The sequence below is a fragment of the Onthophagus taurus genome, chromosome 1 (genome assembly GCF_036711975.1).
Source record: "Onthophagus taurus isolate NC chromosome 1, IU_Otau_3.0, whole genome shotgun sequence".
Taxonomy (NCBI): domain Eukaryota; kingdom Metazoa; phylum Arthropoda; class Insecta; order Coleoptera; family Scarabaeidae; genus Onthophagus; species Onthophagus taurus.
In genome coordinates this window covers 37,369,356-37,391,384 of record NC_091966.1, presented here as the reverse complement: position 1 = coordinate 37,391,384, position 22,029 = coordinate 37,369,356, and the positions used below count along the sequence as shown (strand labels likewise).

The 22,029-nt window shown below is 32.3% G+C and overlaps 1 protein-coding gene across 4 annotated transcripts in view; it reads left to right on the top strand.

The window, feature by feature from the left end:
- Positions 1-19,152, top strand: part of LOC111421552 (adhesion G protein-coupled receptor B1-like) — a 57,417-nt gene extending 38,265 nt beyond the window's left edge. For 3 of the 4 annotated variants that reach the window (XM_071201256.1, XM_023054726.2, XM_023054729.2), the window contains 16 exons: positions 2,916-3,005; positions 3,229-3,314; positions 3,732-3,787; positions 4,200-4,371; positions 4,615-4,751; positions 4,813-5,017; positions 10,324-10,479; positions 10,796-11,086; positions 11,341-11,586; positions 11,662-11,804; positions 16,875-17,015; positions 17,076-17,349; positions 17,410-17,619; positions 17,668-18,029; positions 18,086-18,321; positions 18,541-19,152. In XM_071201256.1, coding sequence (XP_071057357.1) covers positions 2,916-3,005; positions 3,229-3,314; positions 3,732-3,787; positions 4,200-4,371; positions 4,615-4,751; positions 4,813-5,017; positions 10,324-10,479; positions 10,796-11,086; positions 11,341-11,586; positions 11,662-11,804; positions 16,875-17,015; positions 17,076-17,349; positions 17,410-17,619; positions 17,668-18,029; positions 18,086-18,321; positions 18,541-19,022 — 3,287 coding nt within the window. In that variant the 3' untranslated portion in view covers positions 19,023-19,152. Of the gene's footprint in view, positions 1-2,915; positions 3,006-3,228; positions 3,315-3,731; positions 3,788-4,199; positions 4,372-4,614; positions 4,752-4,812; positions 5,018-10,323; positions 10,480-10,795; positions 11,087-11,340; positions 11,587-11,661; positions 11,805-16,874; positions 17,016-17,075; positions 17,350-17,409; positions 17,620-17,667; positions 18,030-18,085; positions 18,322-18,388; positions 18,432-18,540 lie in introns of all 4 variants that reach the window. The other variant, XM_023054735.2, reaches the window with a different exon arrangement.
- Positions 19,153-22,029: the final 2,877 nt, after the last annotated feature.

The window sequence follows — 22,029 nt, the reverse complement described above, 5'->3', positions numbered from 1 at the left end:
AGCTGTAGTAATTCCCAGGAAACTTACCTTCCTCACAAAATGGGTTGAAGAACTATCTGTGAAGGCTTGCCTTGGGTGTAGGTTAACACGAATCTAGTAGTGCATACAAAACTCAGACAATCCTTATATAGCCTTCATATAGTCTTATGAAGGTTTTCAACAACACTGAAAAAAGTCTTTGTTTTCCCGGGTTAGGTAAAGTACTATGTTTCATACTCTTAATTATAAACTTTTAAAATATTATATTCTATACTCTATAGTTGTAAATCTTCAACTACTCTAATCAGTTCAGGAATTTTGCAGAGCAATTTCTAGTCAACCCTATGTTGTCTTTCTCTATTTTGCATTGCATAGCTAATAACCAGCCGCCCATTGGGGATAGCAGAAATATTGTGCTATACCAAAGTCTCATCAAAATCCAAGGAAATCATCTAATCGATGGTGCTCTTTATTTCTATGAAAACTTCCAAGATAGACTCTTTAGAGTTAAACGCCATCCTGATAATATTGGTCATGGAATTTATAGGTGTTAGTGTAAACTTTCCCCGGTGAGATGTTGGTTGTGATCTAGCGAACTAAGTAAGTCTATGAATCTATCTAAGGTTTTCATTAAAAGTGAGGAGAGGCTGATTAGTTTGAAAGACTGCGAAAGGAAGTAATGTTGTCTGCTGGTTTTTGAATTGCGTAAATCTAGCTGAGCAACCATAGAATCTTTTCAACATAAAAGCTGCACATCGTGAAGATTGTGGGCTACACCCGTTGCCAAAACGATGAATCGGATTACTAAAGAGATAGAATGGTTTATCTCTTCAGTAATCCCATTCGTCGTTTTGGCAACTCAACCTTTTTTAAGTGAAAAATCTCACTAATAAATTGATTAGAACTTATTCAAATAAGTATTGTCGGTGTTGGACTTAAGAATTTTTCCAATCTATTTAAGATTCTAATATTGAAAGCATGTCAGAAACCTTCCAACTGTGATTTTACTTCTAAATGATGTCTAAAAATTATTTCCCCTTTTGTTATTCTCATTACATTCTTAAATAATAGATTACGCATTTGTAAACTAACTCAATTCCCATTTTGAAAATGTAAGGTTTTTAGATTACTGCTGTATGGTTTAAAATCATATCAAGATGACGAGAAAGGTGTTAGTTGCAATTATGCTATAACATAAGTTGCATGGAATCATATTCAAGTTGAAGAGAGTTGAAGTGTGGACTTGGTTTGGGTGTAGGCATGCTGATTAGAATTTAGAGGTTTGTGAAAAACACAAACATAGCTTATGTGAGAATTACATAGTCTTTTTTTGCACCGCGAAAATGTCGGTGTGTAACTGTAGAGTTTTTTTGCCCAAAAAAATGCATACTCTAAGGAAGGTGTATGAAGAATCTTGTTAAAAATTCTCTCTATACCTGTTAAATACTTAATTCAAACTAAAATTTTATAGCTTTTAGTTCTATTAAAGAGTATTCTAACCTAAGAATGGCGCGTCCTGAGTTAACTTCTCGTCAAAGTGGATTAAGTGGTTAACTCTTAGAGTTGCGTTGAGGTTTTTGCCATCGAGGTCAGAGTAATATCAATCACCGATTAACTCACTGCTGCAAATTAAGTCTAAAGATGAGTTACCCCTTTTGGTATCCTGACCTAATTCTGATTTTATCAACCAACGTTTGACCCAGATTTAGTGTTAGCTCGACGTTAATTTCATTGAATTAAATCGTCGACGATAATATATGTTGCGGATGGTGAGTCTTAGCTCCTGATGAAGGCTAATTTCATAATCTCATTTGATCTCAACTATCTAAAGACGTTTTCGGATATATCGTTATAAAAATCTTAAGTTACGTAGTAAATTGAAAACTGCTTTTATCTTCTAGATCGCTATCTTTTTTGTTACGACATTAAGATCGCTATCATCGTTGATTTTTAAGTTTATCATAAAAGGTTTGACACATTTTTATCTTGAAAATCCATTCATTATTTTGTTGTGTTAAGATAAAACTAAAAAGAACCGAGGAACAAAAATAAATTAGATCTAAAAAAATATATAAAGTTTTGCAGAAATATAACCCTTATAGATATCATAAATAACCCTGTCAGCTAAAGATATTAAACCAGCCTTTGCACTTTCATAAAATCTTTATGATGCTTTAATACCAATTCAAATACATTTTAATATCCGCGAGTATTACCGTAAATTGTGCTCTACTTAATTATTAATATTATTAAATGTAATCGCATAAACCATAAATTACGATAAATCATAAATTTGATTTAATAAATAATAAATATCTCGGTGAATTTATATTGGCTTACTAAACAAATTGGATGTCCGTCTATACGACGAAAATTTTCATTTTTCACCCTTCATATTATACTATATTCGCGTTGAAGCGACGAACCAATAAAGAAACTGGTTTAGGAGAAATTCGAGCTTTTTTTTGGAAACTTTCCCAATTTGAATTTGTGCATTCAACCCCTCGCGATATAAACATAATTATCGACTCACTCCGTTTTTTTCCATGCCTTGTTTACACATATTGTTTGTTATACAACCCACGTATTGAACAAAAACAAAAGCGTCATAACACCTATTATTACTACATAAATCCAATAGTTCTCGTTGTCATTCTGTATTAAATTAACCCCCCTCTTCCCCGACCGCTAATGATAGTAAAAAACATTAAAACCTCATTTCATTGTTCGGAAATATATGGGGGTGATTATTAATTCGTGCTGACATTACAATGGGAGCAGAGTTACCTAATCGAAAGGTTTTATAGCCTCATCAAGCAATCTGCCGTGTTTCACGACCCGATTTTGCTTATTTATTGTTGGTGTAGCGCGGTCAAATTGGTAGGATTTATAACTGATATATTTGTGACTATACGAACATTTTATTGTTATTGTAGAGGATGAAAAGGATTTATGCGTTTCAAAATCGAATGTTAAAGGAGGATGCCACTGTGCAGAAGTAGATAAGCTACAGGAATTTAAAAACGGCAAGTATAAAATTTTACAACCCAAGAATAGAAATCTTTGCGATTTATTGTTGGTGTAAAGAGAGATTAATTCGAAGCAATTTTCCCCAGAGTTTTATTAGTCGTAAAAATGTATAATCCCAAGGATGATTTAAGCGAAACATCCAGTCCCCGAAGATACGTTCCGCCTCCGCTTCTCTACCTACACAAGAGAAATGCAATATGAATCTTATTATTATTTCAGATCTCCAAGTATTCACTGTCACGTCTAGATTCAAAGATCTACCCGACGCGAAAGAAAAGAACCTCAGGGAATACATCAGTAACGAGGTAAAAACTACACCCTAATAAGAAACATTTGTTTTATCAATTTAAAGCAAACTGTTTTCTCAGACTTAGTTACTGCAAGAAACTTCTGCAGTCATTTGTTTGCGTTTCCATTTCCCGTACAGTAGCTTCAACGATCCCTAAAAGCTCCGAGCACCGTGACTCTCGTCGTCTAGTTCTAATAATATCAACAAGTTCAAATTTCCCCGTCTAAAACTGTCCATTCAGTCCATTACGGGAAATTCATTACTTCGAGAAGCGCGATAACCCAAACGAATACACATTTTAATTGCTTTTAGTGTTAAGAGGAAACGCTCAAGAAATTCCATCTTAAAAGATACCCGTTAATGACTAAAATAATTGTACTTTTGTGTGTCTTGATTATCTGTTTTACAGTTTCTACCATTTTGTGTGTTACAGATAATAAATCAACTTGCACACCTGCATGTTAAACACGTGCACGTTATGAATTTTGAGTAAGTATTGACTTTTTATGATAGCCTTTTTTTATTGTATTTATTTTTTCGGGCAAACATATACATTAATATTTCAACTGCGATACGCATTTTTAAATAAACTTCAAATATTTTCGGCGTTGGCAGATTACAACCAATAGAAAATATTTCACGCGATATTTACATTTTTCATTGGTTATTCGTGAAAAAGATATTTTTTTTTGTAATAAACAACTCAAAATATGGTTATCGTTCGAAACGATCCTAACTGTACACATTGTACACTTCCCCTTAACGAAAAAAACGTTAAACAAAAATAAAACTGTCGAAAAGTTTGGAAGTGGGATGGTAGATAGCCCATAACTCACAAGAACAGATCCAATTTCCTCGTTGAATAAAAAATGAATTGGGATTTGCTCTCTCTGTGCCGTAGGATGAACGGACCGGAAGTAGATGTAACCGTACGGTTCTATGGGCCGAAAACGGAAGAGTTGAGAATTACCGAGCTCACGAACGAGTGGTCAACTTCCGCTCGGATTGGAAAAGCTCATATTGTTGACCGGGACGTGCAGTTTTACCATCAGCCGATTATCCTCTCGATTTCTGTGAGTATTACGTTTCCATTATGAATAAAAACACTAAATTAAATAACAAAAACCCATTGTCATTGTTACCTTTATTTTATTACCCTCATTTCGAAATAATTACAATTAAATAATTATGGATTAAATTAATGAAATGTTTCTGTAATGACTTTGATTGTTTACATTATTTAAACGTAATATATTTTAATTACGTTAATATTTAACACATATTATAAATATTACGTTAATAATTAATAAATTTAGGATATAGCGATCAATAAACACGGAGAAATTCACGAGGGAGATCAATTTGTGCTTTCCTGTAAAGTTCAAGCTTCCCCAAACAAGTCCATACGGTGGTATAAAGATAGTTTGCTAGTGAACGTATCGAGAACAATTCAGTAAGATCAGCGAAAATATCTCCCAACAACAAACTCTACATTTACGTTTCTTTGTATACAGTCGCTGGTCGACGGTGCAAAAACTCGACTCCACATCCCAGTTTCATCTGGCTATGCTGGGAATTGATGCAGCTACATTAGACGATAGTGGAAGATACACTTGTGTTGCTGAAGATTATGGCGTAAGACAATGTTTGTCTAAGAATATTAGGATTACTGCGAAACCCGAAGTTTCATTGGAACCCATGAGTTTAACAGTAGCTAAGGTAAGTTAAAATATAAATTTAATTACTCGGTAATTAAATAAGTTTTTTAAATTAATTACAATTGTGAATAAATAAAATTTTAATTTAAAGAAAAATTAAATCATCGCCACGATTTTATTTTTGCTAAAATTCTTGTATATTCTCGACAAATCCCTTTTACAAGCATGCTTTTATCTAAAACCATTGCAGCTCTATTTCAAGAGATTTGCTCTTGGTTTCTCGCTAAATTAGAATCCTTTCATGTGGCGTAACGATTTCTGTACACAGTATAAAGTTGTAATTATTTAACCATAGAATTGAGGAAATGACAACGTCAATGTGGAACATTCAACATTCTACTTGAAATAAAACAATAATTGCCTACTACACTATTTTTTGAGAATTTTTCAACCAAGATTCTTCAGAAGTAAGAAATTTATGACGATATCATGTCATGATGAAGGTTTGCCTGACTTTCCTTTCCTTGTATCAAATATAGTATTATACATCATTAATATAATAATAATAATAATATAATAATAATAATAATATAATAATAATAATAATATAATAATAATAATAATATAATAATAATAATAATATAATAATAATAATAATAATTTATTTAATCACCTGGCTACAAATAGTAGATGTGACAAGTTCAAACCACTTACAATATATAATACACAACATACACAATATTCAACAAAGAAAGAGAGAAATTAAATTATGAAGTATGACCTATGCTAGTTGACTAGGACTAATACTAAAATTAAATGACAAGTATTCCTGGCGGTCGTAAAACGCCCTTTCTACAAGCATCATTTTTACTTTATGTTTAAATGAGCTAAGCGTATCAGCTTTTTTAATTGCAGATGGCAAATATAGAGCTTTGGGAAATCATACCGTGGACTCTTTTCAAAGAAAGCCGTCTTATGATGACCCAAGCACACCAAACTATCAGATCTAGTTTCGTAATTGTGTTTCATGACAGGGTATCTATCGACATGCTCCCGCACATGAACAACTGATTTATATATATATATACTTTGAAGAGTAAGAAGCGAATTGGCCTTGAATGTATCTCTACACGAATCTCTGCAGTTTAGGTCGAAGATTAATCTTATAATGCGCTTCTGTGCTACAAAGGCACGCCGCCACTCCGTCGATCTTCCCCACAATAATATATTGTATGAGAGATGTGAATAACAGACAGCATAATACGCATCTAATAATCCCGATAGCGGGAGGCATCCCTTCAACTTCAGAATTGCATAGAAGGACGAGTTCAATTTCGAAACCAGATGATCAACATGTTTGTCAAAACTTAGCTGCTCGTCTAGATAAACACCCAAAAACTTGCAGCTATTTGATAGAATGATATCATCGGCTTGCGGAAGCCTTCTCCTCTTATGAAAATTTATAAACACGGTCTTTTTTAGATTAAGAACAATACGATTTTGTTTGCACCAAGCATCAAATGATTCAACGGTATGCTTGACTTTAGAAAAAAACATATCAGCATCATTCGACGCCAGGGCAATTGACGTGTCATCGGCATACATGACTATGTGGACATCGGAAAGATACTCAGGAAGGTCATTTATATACAATAGAAAAATTAATGGGCCCAAGATTGAGCCCTGGGGAACTCCCAGTCGAACATTTGATTCCGATGACTCCTGACCAGAGAGGACCAGTTTTATTTTTCGTTCCTCCAGAAATGATTGAAGCCAATTTAAAATCGTGCCTCGCAAACCCAAAGCATACAATTTCTGCATGATGTACACTAGTGGCAGCGAATCAAACGCACGCGACATGTCGAAGAACAGACCCACAGCAAAATTACCTTTATCCAGGTTATCGTAGATGAACTCAATAAAATTCAATGACGCAGTCTCTGTAGACACGCCCCGCCTAAAACCATGCTGAGCGTTACTAACAACATTGAACCTGTCCAGAAAACTCAAAATTCGCTCCGAGACGATGCTTTCAAATATCTTTGAAAAAACGCTAGTTATCGCTATTGGTCTGAAATTGTTGACATTTGTAGGATCACCAGCCTTGAAAACTGGAATGACCCGAGAAATTTTCAGCGCCCCGGGAAAGATTCCAGAACAAACAGAAAAATTAAATACATGCTTAAGGGGCTCGACCAGACAAGACGCTACATACTTAATTACACTCACACCGATGCCATCGCAACCCGTCGAGCGTACGTTTTTTAAGCGCTTGATGGCCGCTAGAATTTCTGCGGAGGATTTAGTATACAAAAATATGCTATTGGGTACAGAGCTACCAACGGTGCAAGATACATCCCTCATCGGGCCATAAATCAACTCTACCTTCTCCTCAACAGATGTTGTGAAAAACTTTGAAAATGTTGAGCAGATCTGCGCAGTGTCGCTAATCGTATGACCGTCATCCGAACGCAACAGAAAACTAGTTATATATATATAGTACACTATTTAAAAACAAAAACCATTAATATAGAGTCAAGTAGAGAAAATTGTAAAGAATATGCACATTAACAAGATAAGTAAGACGGGAATTTGCAAATCATAGAATATAAGGCTAACCATGCTTACTATAAACGAATTTGATGAACAGGCTTTGGTAAACTACAGTTGCCAAAACAATGTTGTCAGCAAATAGGAAAATTGTATGTACTAATGAATAACGAGAAGTATGTTGAATTTGCGAAATACTTGACATAGATAGGTCTTCTAGTATAGGCGCTTAGTACTATTAACAAAAATTAGTAACCCTTTGTCTAACTGTAAATAACTTACCAACAGACATTTCAGAGCTGAAAATAAAAAAAATTTACTTCGCTGATATCACACCAGCTCCGAAGCCCTCGGTAAGGCTTAAACACGTCTACTATGTCTTCTTGCGCAGGATACTTTATTTTCCCAATCCCTCTACGCCTAATTGATGCAGTGTACATTCTGCACGAATGGGATTCAACTCCGCTGCCAGGAAAGCACTACAAATAGAAACGAAGCTATCCCAACCCTATCCACCATAATTCAAACTTGTTATATGGTAGGCTTTAGTTACTTATGGAGTAATCAATCTAAAGAAACTCAAGAAACTATAATATCTTTAATGCAAGATAACGCAGCTTAAAGTAGCTCAACCACAAAGTAAGCCAACCCCAAGGTAATTCAATCAAAAAGTAAACAAAGAAACTTAACTCCAACCCATTTCCTACGACTATCTACCACAAACTAACTACAATCCAAATAGTAAACCGGCTTTAAAGCAAGCCAAGACAGATCCGAGCTAACTACAAAACAAGCTACACGAAAACCAAAACTAACCCAACCTCAAGCACTACTAAGAAGTCCAACACCAAAGCAAGTCAATCCCAAAACAAGCATCTCAACAACAAAGTAATCCTAAGTTGAAAGCAAGCGAACTCCAAAGCAAGTACACCATAAAAGAATCCACTTCCAACCCTTTTCTACCTCAAAGTAACATAACTCCAAAATAAGGTAACCCAACACCAAAACTAACCCAACCTCAAAGCAACAAAACCACAAAGAAACTTAACTCCAACCCATTTCAACTACAAAGGAATCCAACTCCATACCCATACAATCACAAAGTAAAGTATGTAACCATAAAGCAAGCCAACACAGCTCCAAAGCAAGTCAACCTATCGTTAAGGCAATTCCATCATACAATAACTCCAAGCTAAAGTTTTGCAACCATAAAACAAGCCAACAAAACCTAACCTATTATAATTATACCCAACCTCTAACCAATTCCAACACAAACTACCCCAACAGCAAAACTACTCAACCGTAAAGTAATACAACTCCAAAGATACCCATGTAAATTAGCCAGACATTCCAAAGCAACACCAAAATGAAATATCCTAATTTTAACACAAAGCAGTACAACAAAAAAGTAATATAAGCACAAAGTAATCTTACTTCAAAATAAACCAATGCAACTCCAAGGCTACTCACCCAAAAAGCGACTTTGCTTTGGAAGTCTACTTGCAAAGTAGTTGAAGTTTAACATAAACTAGTCTAACCCCAAAGCTGCTCAACCATAAACTAACGTTTGTTTGACAAAGTAACTCATTTCAACTGCAAAAAAATACATCACCAAATCAAACCAACGCAACTCCAAAAAAAGCAAGCCAATCCAATGTAACTCATCGTGATTCAAACTTAACGCATGGTGAGGTTGAGTTGCTTTGAGAAACCAATTTCTATAGCTAATACACAGCGAAATCTTGTAAAAAAATATTGAAAATTTGTGATGAATAGATGTAGACTAATTTATCATTAAAATTAATCGATTTAACACAAAAAAATCGACAAGAACAGATAGTCGAAGATAAATTTTTATTTCAATATCACTAAAACGAATACGTTAAAAATAAATATGTTAAAAACAAGAATAACCGTCGTATTCTGCGATATCAAATTTCATTAAAAAAAACACGACGTACAAACGTTATTATTTTTAATTTTTTTAGCGTATGTTTCTGTTTTGTTCTAGTTTATCTCAAAAAACATTAATTAAAAGTTACTTTTTAGAAATTTTACAGTTTTGACATAGTGCGTCTCAAATTTCTAGGCGCACATCAAGAGTTTCATGTACCGCGACCGTTGTTTTCGAATTAACACAATTATCACAAAGCACGAAGTTTTCAACGAGCTCCCCGCTCAACTCGTGGGTTTTAATGCGTCGCGAAATTAGCGACACATGTATATGCAAATTTGGTATATAGCCAGCTTGTACAGCGTCAATATTCAAGGAAACTTGAAGATGTACCGACGCGAACTGAGTTAAATTAGTAAACATGAAATTGAAAATAAAATAAAATAGATGTGTCTTGTTCAATTTCGCTTCCTTAGATTAATTTTTTTTTTAATATTTTAATGGATTATATTATGTAATATTTCAAGTGTGAATGATGGCGATATAAATGGCAATAAATCTACACTTTACAACCACATCAAACTTTCGCAGCTTGCACGAATGAAACTCTAAATTAAAGATAACGACGCCCAGTCAGGGTTTTAATATATTACGCTATTCCGGGTTTATAAGGGCCGAGGAGTCATCCAACCAAACTGTCCAGGCGGTACAGGAGGGAAGACCAAAGATCGCAAAGGCCCTTATAAATTGTATGTGTGGGCAGTTACGATGTCTAGCTATTGAGTAGAAAATCACGCCTTCCAGCTATCTAAAGGAATAAAAAAAAAGTAACTTCACTCTTTCGAACAAATCTCGAAACGTTCAGCTCACATCTCTTTGTCGAGTTACTATCAATCCATCCAAAGCGATTTTTTCTTTTTCAGGGGCAACGTTTTGCAGTGGAGTGTAGCAGTGACGCCAAAGGACAAACTAGTTACAGTTGGGCGAAAAACGGTGAGCTTTTGCCCAGCAGGACGAGGAAGGAGTATTATGAAACGCTGTATTTGACAGGCAGTCTACTGAGGGTAAACGGATTAAATGTAAGTTTTAAAAAAGACTAGTTGACGTGGGTTAAAATAAAAACAGAAAATTTTATATTATTGAAAATAAAAATAATGTTGAAGAGATGAATATAAGCACGAACATGGGGTTAGAAAAGTAACCGGAGTGAAAAGCTTTCTAAGGCAATAACATCCCGGTGTTCCATCCGAGGTGTGAGCTTCTATAAACAGTCAAAAGTTTTCGGTTCAGTGTTTACCTTCCTTTTAAAGTTTTCAAGCTTTCATTTAATATTAGCGAATCTTTTAAATTACATTCGGTCATAAATTGAATTTAATCAGGTCGTTTTATTTTCAGAAATCTTCTAATTACTCTTGCTTAGTTCAAAAAGGAACCGTCCGACGAGAAAAGAATATTTACGTAGTCGTAATAGATCCAACTGTAATAAACCTTTGCAAAATGGATAATTCCAGTGGAGTGCTTTGGACGGATACAGCACCAGGATATGAGAACCTTAGGCAATGTCCACTCGGATATCAAGGACTCTCAAAAAGGTCATGCGTAATGAAGGATAACCACTTCCCCGCATGGGACATACCCGATATGTCGCAGTGTATTTCCACGACAATGACTGGAATAATTAAAAGGGTAATTTTTAATAATTTATCATCCTGTTTATTCTGTGCTCGATTTTTCATGATCGAATATCTGAAATTGAAACCGGGATTTTCAATTTGTCGGAGCACATGATAAATTCGAACCTTTCTAAGACGTGAAAAGTTTGTTTTTCCTCCCTCTGCAGATCTTTTAATTTAGATAAGACGAAAGTGCTTTTTTGTGCTATCCGAGTAAAACTCGAATGTTCTTTTTTCAAACGATTTTTCTTTTCCGTTTACTTTCAGTTCCGATACTTACGTTTAGGTTACGAGGCGACAACTCTTAACGAAACGGTAACGGAAACGTTGGATTACGTGAAACGAACATCCCTTTTAGAGGGGGAAGGAGTCGTTATTGTAAATTTATTAAACGATGTCGCTAATTACATTCATCGGTTAAATTATTCAGAGGATATTGAAAGTATTGCAACCGCAGCGATTCTAGTTATTAATTCGGTGTTGGAACAACCGAAATCATTAATAAATGAGAAGGTAGGCTTTTATTTTATCAAACGCTTTTTGTTTGGATTAAAATTTAATTCTGTTGAAACCAACATTTTTTTTTAGCAAGTTACGCTTTTACAAACTGCGTTGAAAAACATTTTGATTAGTTGTAAACCATTTTTACCTCCCACAGAAGTATTCAATGCGAGAGATGAAAATTTAATAGCAAGCTCATATCCTATAAATCAATTAACGAACTTTACAAGGTATAAAACTTTTAATCTTTTTTGCTTACCAAGTGTTTTAAATATCGTTTACAGATTTTAAGGGTTTTAAAATTTAATAATTAATGTTCGCGGTTGTGATATTATTGATTACACATATTCAAAGGCTTTGTGGTAATGCATACCAGTAAACAATCGATTGTTTGCTATTGAAGCACGTAGGCTTTACGCTGAAGCGTTTCAAGGTGGACAATTATCTTCACTTGTGTTTGAAGAGGTGTTTGATACTGGATACTTTTATTTTTCTTTAAATGTAAAATTATAACAAAATTAATTTCTTAAATTATTGACTTTTAGCTTTAATCTGATATAAATCTTATCACTTAATTCCTATAAACAAGGTCAGGATGATTGTTTAAATTTTTCTCTAATTGATAGATTAAGACAAAAAGCAGTCTTCAATTTCCTGAAATTTCTTCAAAAATTTCATTAATTACATACAGATATCTTTTAACATACTTAAATTATAGACTTTTAACTTTAATATGGTATAAATATTATCACTTAATTCCTAAAAATAAAGTCAGGATAATTTTCTTTAAATTTTTCTCTATATAAAAAATCGTACCATCACAATTTAGAGATTCGATGTATGGGAACTAGATTAAATTTAGTATAAATTGCTTTTTAAATCATCTTTATATCTCAAATCGTTCTTAAGATACGATTTTTTAAATTGCTTTTATATCAACTTAACCTCAATAATCGCAAATTGTAATAAAAAATCGTATCATCAAGATTTGTAAAATCGAAAGAATTATTTTTGGAGTGTTGAAACTAGATTAAATTTACTACAAATTGGCGTCTAAATCATCTTGATATCTCAATTACTTTTTGAGATATGATTCTTTAATGTTTGATATTTTGTTTGATGAATTAAAAAAATCATAACGTCGAAACTTAAAGGAGTAAAGAAATGATTTTAATGTCAATAAATATTTATTAAATTTGCTTCAAATCGGGTTTTATTACATGACGATATCTCAATTTGTTCTTGAGATATGATTGTTTAAATTGCTATCATTTCAACTTAACCTCAATAATCGCAGATTTTAATTAAAAATCGTACCATCGCGACTTATAAAAACGAAAAACTTGTTTTTGGTGTGTCAAAACTAGATAAAATTTACTACAAATAGGTATTTAAATCAACTTGATATCTCAATTAGTTTTTGAGATATGATTCTTTAAGGATTGGTATTAAAAAAATTAATCTGTTATAAATGCGTATACAGAAATGAATTAAAAAAATCGTAACGTCGAAGCTTAAAGAAATAAGGAAATGATTTTTATCTCATTAAATATTTATTAAATTTGCTTCAAATCGCTTTTTATTGCATGACGATATCTCAATTTGTTCTTGAGATATGATTGTTTAAATTGTTTCATTTCAACTTAACCTCAATAATCGCAGATTTTAATTAAAAATGGTACCATCGCTATTTATAAAAACGAAAAACTTGTTTTTGGTGTGTCAAAACTAGATTAAATTTACTACAAATAGGTATTTAAATCATCTTGATATCTCGTTTAGTTTTTGAGATATGATTCTTTAAAGATTGCTATTAAAAAAATCAATCTGTTATAAATGCGTATACAGAAATGAATTAAAAAAATCGTAACGTCGAAGCTTAAAGAAATAAGGAAATGATTTTTATCTCATTAAATATTTATTAAATTTGCTTCAAATCGCTTTTTATTGCATGACGATATCTCAATTCGTTCTTGAGATATGATTGTTTAAATTGCTTTCATTTCAACTTAACCTCAATAATCGCAGATTTTAATTAAAAATCGTACCATCGCGACTTATAAAAACGAAAAACTTGTTTTTGGTGTGTCAAAACTAGATAAAATTTACTACAAATAGGTATTTAAATCATCTTGATATCTCAATTAGTTTTTGAGATATGATTCTTTAAGGATTGGTATTAAAAAAATTAATCTGTTATAAATGCGTATACAGAAATGAATTAAAAAAATCGTAACGTCGAAGCTTAAAGAAATAAGGAAATGATTTTTATCTCATTAAATATTTATTAAATTTGCTTCAAATCGCTTTTTATTGCATGACGATATCTCAATTCGTTCTTGAGATATGATTGTTTAAATTGCTTTCATTTCAACTTAACCTCAATAATCGCAGATTTTAATTAAAAATCGTACCATCGCGACTTATAAAAACGAAAAACTTGTTTTTGGTGTGTCAAAACTAGATAAAATTTACTACAAATAGGTATTTAAATCATCTTGATATCTCAATTAGTTTTTGAGATATGATTCTTTAAGGATTGGTATTAAAAAAATTAATCTGTTATAAATGCGTATACAGAAATGAATTAAAAAAATCGTAACGTCGAAGCTTAAAGAAATAAGGAAATGATTTTTATCTCATTAAATATTTATTAAATTTGCTTCAAATCGCTTTTTATTGCATGACGATATCTCAATTTGTTCTTGAGATATGATTGTTTAAATTGTTTCATTTCAACTTAACCTCAATAATCGCAGATTTTAATTAAAAATGGTACCATCGCGATTTATAAAAACGAAAAACTTGTTTTTGGTGTGTCAAAACTAGATTAAATTTACTACAAATAGGTATTTAAATCATCTTGATATCTCGTTTAGTTTTTGAGATATGATTCTTTAAAGATTGCTATTAACAAAATTAATCTGTTATAAATGCGTATACAGAAATGAATTAAAAAAATCGTAACGTTAAAGCTTAAAGAAATAAGGAAATGATTTTTATCTCATTAAATATTTATTAAATTTACTTCAAATCGCTTTTTATTGCATGGCGATATCTCAATTCGTTCTTGAGATACAATGTACAATTGCTTTTGTATCAACTTAACCTCAATAATCGCAGATTCGAATTTAAAAATCGTATCATCGGAATTTATAAAATCGAAAGAATTATTTTTGGTGTTTTGAAACTAGATTAAATTTACTACAAATTGGCGTCTAAATCATCTTGATATCTCAATTACTTTTTGAGATATGATTCTTTAATGTTTGATATTAAAAAAATTAATCTGTCATATATGTCGTATACAGAAATGAATTAAAAAAATCATAACGTCGAAACTTAAAGGAATAAAGAAATGATTTTTATATCAAAAAATATTTATTAAATTTGCTTCAAATCGCTTTTTATTGCATGACGATATCTCAATTCGTTCTTGAGATACGATTTTTTAAATTGCTTTTGTATCAACTTAACCTCAATAATCGCAGATTTGAATTAAATAATCATCGGAATTTATAAAATCGAAAGAATTACTTTTGGTCTGTTGCAATTAGATTAAATTTGTTATAAATTGGTGTTTAAATCATCTTAATATCTCAATTACTTTTTGAGATATTAGTTTTAAAGGTTACATTAGAAAACTTAATTTGTCTACCGGTCTCTTTTTTCTGACTAGTCTCCTTTTTGCTTTCCATTCAGTATTTAGTCTTTTTGTGCTGTTTCCAATCTTCTTTCTCCTCTCTGCCTCTTTGTCTATTCCTTCTAATACCATCCTTTCTGCCCAGCTTCTATTCATTACTACCAGTCTCCTTCTTGTTATACAACTGTTGTTATTACCTTTCTATTATTTCCAATCACTTACCAGTTCCTCCTTTTATCTCTTTTTTGTATTACTGTCTGTTGCCAATCTTCCTTCTCTCTATATACTAATTTTCTTTTTTCCAGTCTCTATTCACTCTCTTTCTCTTCTACTACCCATCTTTGCCAACTCTCTCCTACTCTATCCATACTTTTATTCTGGTTTCAGTCTCTATCTTCTATTACCAGGTTTTTGCCAGTCTCCATCCTATCTACTCAGTCTGTTTTTACTGTTTGCAATTTTTGCGAAGTTGCTTTCTTGTAATACCAGTCTCCTTCATGTTTTCTAGACACTGTTTAATTTTTTATACTGTTTCCAGTCTTCCTTCTCTCATCCTCTTTGTCTCTTCCTTCTAGTACCAGTGAGTTTCCCGTCTTCCTATTACCAGTCTCCATCTTGTTTCCCAAACAGTGTTCAGTCTCTTTGTTTTAATTCTAATCTCTTTCTCGCCCTTCTCCTCCCTATCTTTTTCTTCTATTACCAGTCTGTCTACCCACTTTTTTTTCTTTTTTCCAATCTCTGTTCATTCTCTTTTCCTTTTATTGTCCATCTTTGCCAATCTCCCTCTTCTTCTCTAGTTTCTTTTTTCTATTATCAATTTGTTCCTAGTCGCTTTCCACTTTATTAGTTTTATCTTCTTTTCCAGTCTCCATTTAGTCTTTTCTATGATCAGTTCTTTACCAAACCCCTTCCTCTCTATCTAGTCTCATGTCCACTCTGCAATCCAATCTCTGCGAAGTCGCTTTCTTGTAATGTCAGTCTCCATCATGTTTTGTAAAGTTTGTGTAGTTTTTTCATCCATTACTAGTCTCTTTCCAGTTTCATCCTTTTTGCATATTTGCCCCTTCCTTCTATCACCAATCCGTTTTTCATCTCGTTGTTTTTCAGACATCGTTCATCTTCTTTCTTCTATTACCAGTGTCTTTTCATTCCTCCTCCTTTCTATCTCTTTCTTGTTTTTTCAGACACCGTTAATCCCCTTTGTCTCTCCCTTCCTTCACCATTCTTTTCCCAGTATCATTCTTCTCTACACAACCTCCTTTTTTCTCATTCCAGTCTTTATTCTTCTATCACCAATCTTTTTACAGAGTCCTTTCTTTCTGCACAACCTCTTTCTGCTCCTTCCAATCTCAGTTCAGTCTTTTTCATTTATTACCAGTCTCTTTCCTGATTATTTCTTTTTCATACAGTATTTTATTTTCTTTTTCTAGACTCTGTTGAAACAATATTTATTTCAGCTAAATAAATACACAATAGACAGAATAGACATACATTGAGTTATAAAAAATAGACGATGATGGGAAAGATGTGATAACTTGCAGCGCAATGCAATTAATTTTCATCATTAAACTTAATCCCTTAAAATCATTAAACGTTGTTTAAAACATCCCTATAATAAAGGTATTTAAATAATAAATAACCCAATTCTGTTTTATAGCAATTTATCAGGCTTTGGGACAAACGTATCTTTCAGGTTAAAACACATCGAGTATGACAAACAATATTTATCGAGTACATCCAGCGTGATATATAACAATTTATACACGTTTTTACCAACTAAATCGGTATTACGTATAAAGTAAGCTATTACGTAAAAAAATTGCCAATTGGACAAATATTAAAACAAATATGATTTTAGTGGAACAGAAATAAACTACGCGATATCATCCGATATAGCAGCTCTATGGTATATTGATCAGAGCGTAAACGATTTCGAATTAATTTTAGATTTTCAACTTAAAAGTAATGATGTAAGTTATAATTTTACTTGCGTCCACTCGATGTTTGCCCCTTACCACAATTTCTGGTCAACCGATAAGTGTAAAACTATTAATTTAAATTCAACCTGCATCAGATGCATTTGTAACACATTCGGCACGTTTACAGTAATTGGAATTGAATATAACAAACCGGTACGTGTTATTTTTATAATTTTTATGTAAAAGTTAAATTTAATAAAATTTTTTTTTCAGAATTCAAACGCAAGGTATATTCCCAATAGAATTATTGTTATTGTTGGATGTGCCATTTCATTATTGTCGGCTATTTTTACTACTACCTTGTTGTTATTTCATTGGTTATATCGACGAAGTTCAATTACTTTTATAAAAATGCAATGTTCGGCTTCGACGATTGGGTCGATGAGTATATTTATTTTAGGATTTACCAGCGATTTAGGAGAAGTAAATATTTTTGTTTTCATTTTTTCTTTTGTAAAATATTTTTTTTAGGGGGCTTATTTATACACGCAAGCTTTTCTACAAGTTTTTTTATTAATAGGGATTTCAACACAATTAAGTTTATTATTAATTATTTACGCGGATTTGTTACAATTAAATAAAAGGAGAAATAATATTAAAACGACTTCAATTTGCGTTGTAACCGGCCCTGCATTAATAACAGTATTTGGAAACTATCTCAGTCATATTTCGATGAATTTGAAAACGATTTCTTGGTGGGTTATAGTAGGAACGACATCATTTTGTGTTTTCACGATTTCTTTTTCAATATTAATGGTGTCATATCATATGTTGTATTTCCTTATTGCGAAACATATAAGGAATAACGATAATATTAATATTTCCAAAAAAAGGTAACTAAATTAAAATTAATGAATTAATTCATTTTTTTAATACGATATTCTTGCAGGGTTGTATTGTTTAATAGAAGCATGTATATCTTTTATGGCGAATCTTTTGTAATATTAACCAGTATATTGTACATAAATTTAAATGAAAACGTTGTGTACCACTTATTATTTGCAACAGCCTCAATATTGTTAGCAACGGCTTTATTATTTTGTTACATCTTAAAATCGGATGATATCTTGGAACAATACTTTTTAAAAAGGATAAGTGAGGGCGAAGCTTCAAAGAAAAACACTTGTAAGTTAACAAAAAATTAACTTAATTTATTTTATTTTATCACATTGTTTCTATTTATAATTTGTAGACGTATTTAGTTAGTAAATGCATCTATTTGTTTGAAGCATGATGTAAGTAGACATTTTAAGATTAATTTAGTTTTAATTTAAAACAATTTCGTTTTAAAGAAACTCCCAAAACTCGTTTTACATAATAAATTTATTTTAACCACTTTTTTAGCATTAAATTCTTCCGAGATAATCGAAAGAATAGAAACTGAGGAGATAACGAATAGAAATGAAGATTTAACCAAAAATTTCATTGCAACCACCGATATCCAAAACATTATCAAAAGCACCAAAGCTCCGGATATTTTAAACAGTGATAACCGAGCTAAATTGGATTTAGTTTCTTCCAGCGCGCGAAACTCTGATAAATTAAAGAAGAAAGTTCAAAAAAGAACTTGCAACTGCTGCGTAAAAGAAAAAAAAAGTAATGTTGTGCAAAAATCGCAACCGGGGTGCTCTAAAAAGATATCTAAAGATGATAATAAAATTAATGAATGTAAAGATACCGAAATTGTAAATGTTAACGAAGTTAAAGAAGAGGTTGTTGAGAATGATGGTAAAATAGAACAAAAACCAGGGAATATGGATGAAGTAATGATAAGTATAAGCGAAGATTTAGATTATTTATTAAACAGAAGCGTCGAGATCAAATAAGACTGAGGAGTAAAAAGAAATAATTTCTTAATATCGATCTCAAATGTGATATATTTTTGTAAATTTATAAAATACTAGGCTTTGCTTATTTAATTTGTATAAATGTTTATTTATTAAAAAAATTCTTACATGTTGTAGTATATTATTTAGTAATAAATTTTTTAGTATTACAAACTTTTAGCCACCTTATACTTTTTCATTAAAAAGTTATACAAATGCGCAAACAATTACCTGAAGAAGAATTGTAACGTACAACCCAATCCTATGTGGTACATCAAATTTGCAAATCAAATTGAAACATTTTTTTTTCAAGTAGAAACAAGTTTTGATTCTTTTAAACAAAACATTAAGTTTAATTATATTCCTCCATGATTTTCGGAAAATTAATTGTAATTCATCGATCATTCGTTGTCTTAGTTCTGCAAAACTTTCAGGTTTAGAGTTTTGCAAGCATCCTCAATAAAGCCATTCAAAACTATTATCTTCAAATTCATTGTATAGGAAACACTTCATCTAGATAACGCCGAAAATTGACGCCAAAATAAACAGATACAAAACTTTCAATTTCCATCCGTATCCATCTATCTCACATCCAGCTTTTTCGGAATGTTTTGTAGGTCTCCGCACTTCCCATTCTAGAAAGAAGAACTATTTGAGTATGCTTCGTTGAACAAGTTTGCTAATTCACTATAAGATCTTGTTCTAACCCCGTAATATCTGGTCATTAAAACGAAAATTCGCTCCTTTTTATTGAAAACCAGTCCTCTTAGATTAGGATCCTCCTAGGATTCAATCATCCTTGGTATAAACGTTACCATACATTGTTGTTTTAGACATGACATTGTTTTGACCCTTACACAATTAATAACTTGGCGTTTGTACCCTGTTGACACTATTGTAGATATGATTGATATACATGAATTTGGTATGAGTAGGGGGTTAGTTCAAGGAAGCAGAATTACCGTATTTGGGAGGCTGGAAAACCTCATTTCACGATCAATTCACGAAATAATTGGTACATTGTGTTCTTATCTCTATTATTCAAACTTCAACCCAACCAAACCAAACCAAACCCAACCCAACCCAGGTTTCAAAAAGGTGTGGTTCATGTAAGACGGAGCCACATCGAACTAATCTGCCAAGAGTTCGAATTGAAATCCTGGAAAAGCACTTTAGAGAACACATTCTGGCTTTGGGGTGCCTAGAAGCCATTCTGATGAGAATCGATTGGCTGTTATATTCTCGTGATCTTAACCTTAATGTCCCAATAATCTCAAAACAGCCTCTCAGGAGGTTTTCGATGTTTCGAGACTTCACCGCGTTTTAAAGAATTTTGCTCCTCGTCTGGACCAGATTAATTTAACGCAATAATTCCAAACACTGCTGACTTCACATTGAATTCAGTTTGTAAATCCTGTTATTAATCGTCGTCAAAGTTCATGATCTCGTTTTTCAAGAAACTGCCTAACTCCAAACAGCTATCGTCTTTTGTTTTCGTATCAAAAAAGTGTTTTAACATAGTAAGATTAAAAAAAAAAGTAGACTTCCAGAAAAGAAAAGTCGAGTTAGGTTAGTTTTGTTTACAAATGTCAATCAACTCTGACAAAAATATTGCATAATATTAGGATAGATCAGTTTCTTTTGAAACTCCAATTATAGCGTGAAGGAATGTAAAGATAGGTCAGTTTTGTTTTGAAACCCAATTATAGCGTGAAGAAATGTCGGTTTTCTTTTGAACCTCAATTATAGCGTGAAGAAACCCAGTTATAGCGTGAAGGAATGTTAGGGTAGGTCAGTTTTCTTTTGAAACCCCAATTATAGCGTGAAGAAACCACAATTATAGCGTGAAGAAACCACAATTATGGCGTGACGGAATGTTAGGATAGGTCAGTTTTCTTTTGAAATCCCAATTATAGCGTGAAGAAATGTTAGGATAAGTCATTTTTTTTTTGAAACCCCAATTATAGTGGTTTCTGTCTTTGTTCGCATTTGTAAAGGCGTATAAGAAGTATCACATAGATCGCAATTAAACATCCATGAAGTGCTTTCCCATGAGAATTGGAAAAAGCTCGTCGGGTATGCAACCCAGCATCTGGGCGGAACATCACTTGCATAGTTCTCCACAGCACCTAACTTTACCACTAAATTTATTACCATGTAGTATAGACATTTCACCGATGATATGAGATTTAACCCATTCGATTTTGTTGAACTACTTATTTTGCAAAGTAACATATTGTGACAACAAAAGTGCAAAACTTCAAACTTTATGTTTATAGGTACAATAATTTTTAATGACATGAAACAATGCACATCACCTGGGTGAATTTTTATGAATGTTTGTTTAGATTGTACAGGTCCCACACTAATTAAAAACTGTAAACTGAAGCCATCTTCAACTTCTACATAGACAAGCAAACATTTAGTCTTTGAGATATCAACACCATGTTAATGAAATTAAATTTTTCGCTGAAAGTTGATGTTCGAATTCAAGTGTTATATGTTGTTTCGTGCCTCCTTCATGCCAAAAAGATCCAAGATTAAGCCTTGAATGTAATTGGAGGTATTGGAGATAATTATTTATTTATTTATTGGAGCCCAAGAATTCAGTTTTTTTCTGATTAACACTAAGTCTACTCATTTTAACCAGGTTCTAGTGAGGTTGATAATTAAAACGAATAAAGATACCATGACGTGAAGTTAGCTCCCCTTGCAAAATGATAACTGTGACCTATATTATTGTATAGGTAATATGATTACACAGAACCAATACGTTGCTTAAAACCATCATTATAATGACAATCACGTTTCTAGGGACTTAAAAAAAATTAATAGATCTCCAAGAGGATGTTTTAAATTTGTAGGATTTATTCTAAGACACTTAAAAAATTGTGCCTACCACACTTAATAATGACAATTAAGAACATAATTATCTTATCTTGTTCACCTGGATTACATAAATGATACTAAACATTTACCAGAAGTCTGCAAATTTTCAAAAGGCCAG